Genomic DNA, 5974 nt, shown 5'->3' on the forward strand with positions numbered 1-5974 from the left:
TCAGCTTTGTGCCTCGCTGTCCCAAATACCACATGAAAGTTTCCCGCACTCTTCGTGCAGTTCAGGGGTGTAGACTCACACCATGTTATAAAATATTTTACATTTTTTGAAATAATTTTCTCTATAAATAGGTAAATTACCGATTTCATTTAGTCAAAAGTTTTAATTTCAGGTAATATTTTGTTATTTATTACTTTAATATAAAAAATTGAACCTAAAGATGAGAATTTTACCCCCGTCTTGATATAACGTCTATCAGAATGTTCGATAAGTAAGCAAGACTAAAAATGGTAGCCCGATAGAGGACGAAAAGGGCGAAAAGAAGGCAAAATTACCAGATCACAAGACTCTGAACCAATTTTCTCGAAGAATCATGATGAAATTCTACCAAGTTGCCTTGATTCTGATGCTAGGTACGTATCAAGTCTTCTTTTCTGTATGTATCTGGAAGACTGAGCCCATAATTCTATCCTTCTGTGACAAGATTTTCAATCAAAATATGGAAAAAAGGTAGATAATGTTTAGGCTGGTCCAGAGATATGTTCAGAGGGAGGAGTACTCGTTCAGTTAATTGTATAGACCTTTTGTAGGGCTTCTTTCAAGTTAAATAAAAGAAAGCTTAAGCATTGCAACAATGACACAAAGAGAAGCGTAATTATATATAGTAGAAGTGTATGTGGGCGTATAACAGGAGGACAGAAGGTTGAACGTTGATTTGTTTGTGTAGCCACGACCACGTGTTCCGATAGGAATAGGATGCAGGACACTTGGTAACTATGTTGACCTTCCAGTCTGGAAATGGTGTACAGTACAGCGAATATATTCAGAGTGAGACAGTAATCACTTTTGGTGTATGGCTTTTAATTAGCTAATATAAAAGTAAAGATATTGGCGCGTAAATCAAAGCTTTTCAAGATGAGAGGAGCACCCACCATTCTAACACCCGATTTCATTACGTCAGGTTTAAACACATCCACTTTGCATACACCTTGCTCTCCTCCTCTCCCTTTGACCGCTATTTAACAACGCTGAGTGTATATAAATAGAATATAATTATAAAGTTTATTTTGGGCACTTTTAGGTGTTAGAAGATCAAATGTCATAGGGCTTTCCCCCACCCCAGGGCCCAGACCTGGACTCGCTTATGATTGGAGGGGCTTACAGCCTCCTTACCAACCCCTTGCATTTTGCAAATATTGGTTAGAAATATGACGTCATTTTTTGCTGTGCTATTCCAAAGTACGCCCAAGTGACTCCCCAGAGAACCAATTGAGGCTGGTACAGCCCCCACAGCCCCTCGGAAAGTATAAATTAACTGTCTTTTCACCTTTGCTGTTAATTTTTCAGCTTGAGTTAATGTCTAATGCGGTGAAGACTTCTTCATAAAGGCGAAAGACATTTATCTATTTTTCGGATCTGGCATGCGGGAATAGTGTCAGAACCTGCAGGCGACCTGGTAGGGTTGGGTATGGGTGTGGTTACGTATCAGATTGGCTAGGAATTGGGTTATTATCAGTTAGGGTTAGGGTTGGAGCTCGAAACAAGCACTCTTTTGTGATTTTCTCTTAATACAGTCTGGTCTGTACTTTCCTGGCATGGATCCGTGGCGCAGTGGATAAGGCATTGGGTTTCTAAACATCGGAACTTTGCATTTAGTGGGTTCGAATCCCACTGGTGGCGATCTGTTGGTAAGCCATTCAGTAAGTTAGAAAACATAGAAAATAACTCACAAAGAACCAGAAAGTCAGAAAAACTACGAACAAGAGACTGGATAGTACGAAATAAGTCCAGATCTGTCTTTCGTCTTTATGAAGAGGCCACGACCGTCTAATGCTATGGTTTTCAAAGGGCTGGTTCTAAGAGGATAATCATTTCTGGTTTTCAAGAGAAGCAAGATTAAAATCTTTCTCCTACAAGATACATTTGATATAATGCCAATTGTGCATAACTGGCCCTTTTTGCATAGTGAGGAGGGTCCCATCTACATGAAACAAGGTCAATCTCAAAATGTATGTAATTTTTATTTTTCTTGGATTGGATTTAGATTGGAGATATATAGATTGATATAGATAGATTGGACCTGTTGATTTGTCAACGGCAAAGTATAATTTTTAAATTCAGGATGGGTTTAAATTTTTACAACAAACATTCAAATTGAACTTTATAAAGCTCAAATATATTATAATATCACTTGTTTAGTATATTTGCTTTTTCAAAACCATTTCCCTTTGTTGCATTAATAGAAGTAAATAAATAAACTACTAGTGCTGCTAATCTAGAAAAGCTTTTGTTACAGTTCAGCATAAACAAACGACTTCTTTGGATAAAAAATGTCAAATTAACATGTGATCAGAATCTAATTTGAGTCACCAAGAGTCTTGGTCATAATATGTGACTCCCAAGCGATTTGAAGTTCCTGAAAATAGGACCGATCTTTAGACGGTCTTTCGAGGGCTGGTAAATGACCAGTAAAAATTAACCAAAAGGCTGCTACGAGTATAGTTAATTTAGCTGCCGCTGCGAAGCGTCCGGTCACAAATTGGCCCTGATCGCCCGGTCAACATCATTTTGCAACAATTTTTTGATGTAATCGTTACTAAAAATCACTAACTAGTGGCCTGAACCGGTTTAACGTACGGTCCGGGCCGGTCTAACGAGCTGCCACAAGCGTCTAGAAGCGGCCAGGACCGTTAGAGATCACATTTCTAGAAGGTCTGGAGGCCGAACTAAAACAAACATTTGACATGCTGAATTTTAAATATCTTCTATGTGGCGTTTTTTTGCAAAGTTCAAAAAACTGATTTTTGTCCCGCTGCGGGACTTTAGCTTAAGTGCTGTACAGCTTAGGGTACAAAGTCCAAACATGCGTTTCCCGTAATTTTTGTATGAAGAGTGAGGTCTATACTGATTGAACTATCCAGTGGTGTGTGTAGGAAGACCTGAAGTCTTACTCAAAATTTAGGTACTGTAATTTCTCTGTACTAAAAATATGCAGCATATTGCATATTTTTTTGCCCGCAAGTCAAGCAGAGTCAAGTACACATGATAAAGGGCTTTCCCAGCATTAATCTTTGATAAAACCAGAGAAATGGGATGGAATGAAAAAACAGCTTCACTGATTACAGAAAGTGAAGTTCTGATCATTTTGATTGAAAATGCTTTTGTTTTTAGCGTTGATTAGGTTGTTAGAAAATTTTAAAAAAAAGACAGCTTGTCCTAAAAATTTGCTTTGTTTTTATGTCATGGTCAAAAAAGTGGATTTGCGCTTTTCCATTACTATTTTTTCATCAAACAAAAAAAGTTATCCATTAACTGAAACAAACTCCCTGAAGGGTAAAGGACCTGGTATATACATGACCAGCTGTATTCCCATTGTTTTCAAGAAGCTGTTTTTCCATCTCTTTACACTCCTCTAATAAGACACGTGGGGTAAAACGTATTTTCACATGAATTTGCAATAAGTTTAAAAATATTTGTAAGATTAAAAATAGTACAGTATATGGCCCCCAAAACGGAGGCGGCCCCCAAAACGGAGGTTTTCATTAAAATTAAGATTCTGACTTGTAGATTTATCAGAATTAAACGATTTTTCTTTATTTTGAAAGAATGATGGTTATACTTAAAAATGGGCATGTTTTTGCTGGTTTGAGACAGATTCAAAATAACATATTTGCATCTAAAGGAAATATTTTAACACAAAAATTATACAAAAATTGCATATAACTCACTCTAGCTCATTGGATATTGAAAATAAGTTATGAAAACGGGGTATAGGAAACTTTCTACACCTAATGCCGTTCAGAAAATGCAAATATATCTGTGACTTTAGAGGCTGGGTAAAAGATATAGCATCTTGAAGGTCAACCAGTATTTTGGAGCCCTAGAATCAGCATTGAATTGACAAAACCGAAAATTCTAAATATGAGAAAAAGCAAAAAGTCTTGGAATTCTATTCCTATCACCTTGAGTTAGTAGTTTATAACAAAAAATTAACATTATATATAAAATTTTTCGCTGAATCAGCAAAAGCGGCAAATTCTGTCATTTTTTTGCGAAATATAGGAGAAAAATATCTTTAAAGCTTAATATTTTCAGTTTCAGTTATGCTTTTTTTCTAAAATTTTCACAGCTTATTCCATACATATGAATGGAATTTTTTTTTTCGAAAACTTGATTAAGACGTTGTTAAATCAAAATTGTCATTTTGAAAATTTCTAAATTTTCAGTTTGGACTTTGCAATATCAAAAATCTTGAAATATTTCATAAAAATCATAAATTTTACATCCATCGGGTCGTAAATTTAAGGGAAAACACAAATATATTCGTAGCTTTCCCCCCTATTATAACTGGGCTTAATGATTTGATTTTAACTACACCTCCGTTTTGGGGGCCCCAAACCTGCATTTTGACAACCAGGGGTATACTGTAAAAATTTTATCAAATAAATTTATGCCCAAAATCCTCTAAATCATATTTCAAAACTATGGTCAAAATTTTGTATTCATATCTTAAAGATATCTTGAGAAATCCAGAGAAATCGCCAAAATTTCAAACCTCCGTTTTGGGGGCCATTAGAAAAAAGCTACCTATCTTTAAGCGATTGAAAAATATTGTTGAAATTGAAAATTTTGAAAAAGAACTTTCAGGAAATAAAGTAGAGATTTTAAAGGTTTCTATGCAGCAAAAATTTTGTAACATCTCTTTTCCTCTACAATCAGTGACGACGGCCACATACTGTAAGCTCTGCAGATCAAATCTAATCACATTCTTCATACATTCCTGAGAAATGATTGGTTAAATTTCAACGTTGTTTGCATACATATGTAAACATTTCAAGATTTTAAGTGGCATTAATTCCCTGATATTGTTAGCATTCATATTCTTACTACATGTTTTTTTTTTATAAGCAAGTGTATGCCCCTTGGTCAGGTCATACACGAGGTATGCTTAAGTTCTCAAAGCATCCAGGCATAGTTTATGTTTATTATATGCTTAAGAATTATGCTTATGTTCACCCTGAGCCAAGTTTTTTAATGAAATTTCAGAAATTTTGTAAAAAATTTGTTCAGATTTTGGGAGCAGTGGAATAGCTAGCCGTGGAATGTCTAATTTTTTACTTGACCTCTACCAAACCAGTAAAAAATGAAACAAAAAACAAATAAAAATTACCACTTGAAAAATATTTTAGGCTGACATATATGCTCATGTTATGCTTAGGAATTCTGCAAATCTGAGCCTTCATATGCTTATAAGCGTTATGCTTATAAAAAAAAAACATGTAATTGTATCTTTTTCATTTTTCAGTGCATCTTACCCAAGGGGAGTTTCTTGGAAAGTTTGTTTTCCACAGTAATAATGAAGAGAGTGTAAGTAATGTTTGTTTCATATTATTTTTTTAACCTTTTAACTGTTAACCTAAATTTCATCACTCCATAACTTCAAATTTGTAAATATATTCTTTGATTTCAAATGACCATATACGCCGAAAATGTCAACCTTTCCTTCTTTATGTCATTATGTATGCTAAACACTTGAAACAGTTTGAAAAAAATCATGCAATATAGACTAATAAAAAATGATACAAATTACCTTAGCACAAAAGCCCTGTATTATCATAATTTTACAGAATGGCAAAGCATCACTTGCTGTTTACCACAAACCTGAATCCATCCATTTTGCACCATCTCCGGGAACCCTACCAGCTGATGAAATCTCCAGTGTTCTTGCTCTATCTTTAGGATTGTCTATCCCCAAGGTAAGCTTCTAAAACGAAAACCTACATTTTATCTTCCTCGAAAAATGCAACAATCGAATATAAATGCCTTGATTTGATTGTAGCTTTGCTGTATAAAATGTTAGTCATAGTTCTATTTTTCAACATTTTTAAAAGTGTAGGCTTTGCTAAGAAATAAGTTTCATCAGGATAAAAATGATTATGCTTATTGATTTTTGTAAGGACATTACATGGAATGG

General features: G+C 34.8%; 1 protein-coding gene across 1 annotated transcript in view; it reads left to right on the forward strand.

The window, feature by feature from the left end:
• Positions 1-277: 277 nt before the first annotated feature.
• The window catches only part of LOC136817071 (renin receptor-like), a gene marked incomplete in the record, with an annotated part of 14279 nt that continues 8582 nt past the window's right edge, over positions 278-5974 (forward strand). The window contains 4 exon segments of the mRNA XM_067073413.1: positions 278-413; positions 5306-5367; positions 5628-5756; positions 5958-5974. Coding sequence (XP_066929514.1) covers positions 374-413; positions 5306-5367; positions 5628-5756; positions 5958-5974 — 248 coding nt within the window.

This window comes from Clytia hemisphaerica, unplaced genomic scaffold (genome assembly GCF_902728285.1).
Source record: "Clytia hemisphaerica strain Z4C2 unplaced genomic scaffold, Clytia hemisphaerica genome assembly, whole genome shotgun sequence".
In the NCBI taxonomy this organism is placed as follows: domain Eukaryota; kingdom Metazoa; phylum Cnidaria; class Hydrozoa; order Leptothecata; family Clytiidae; genus Clytia; species Clytia hemisphaerica.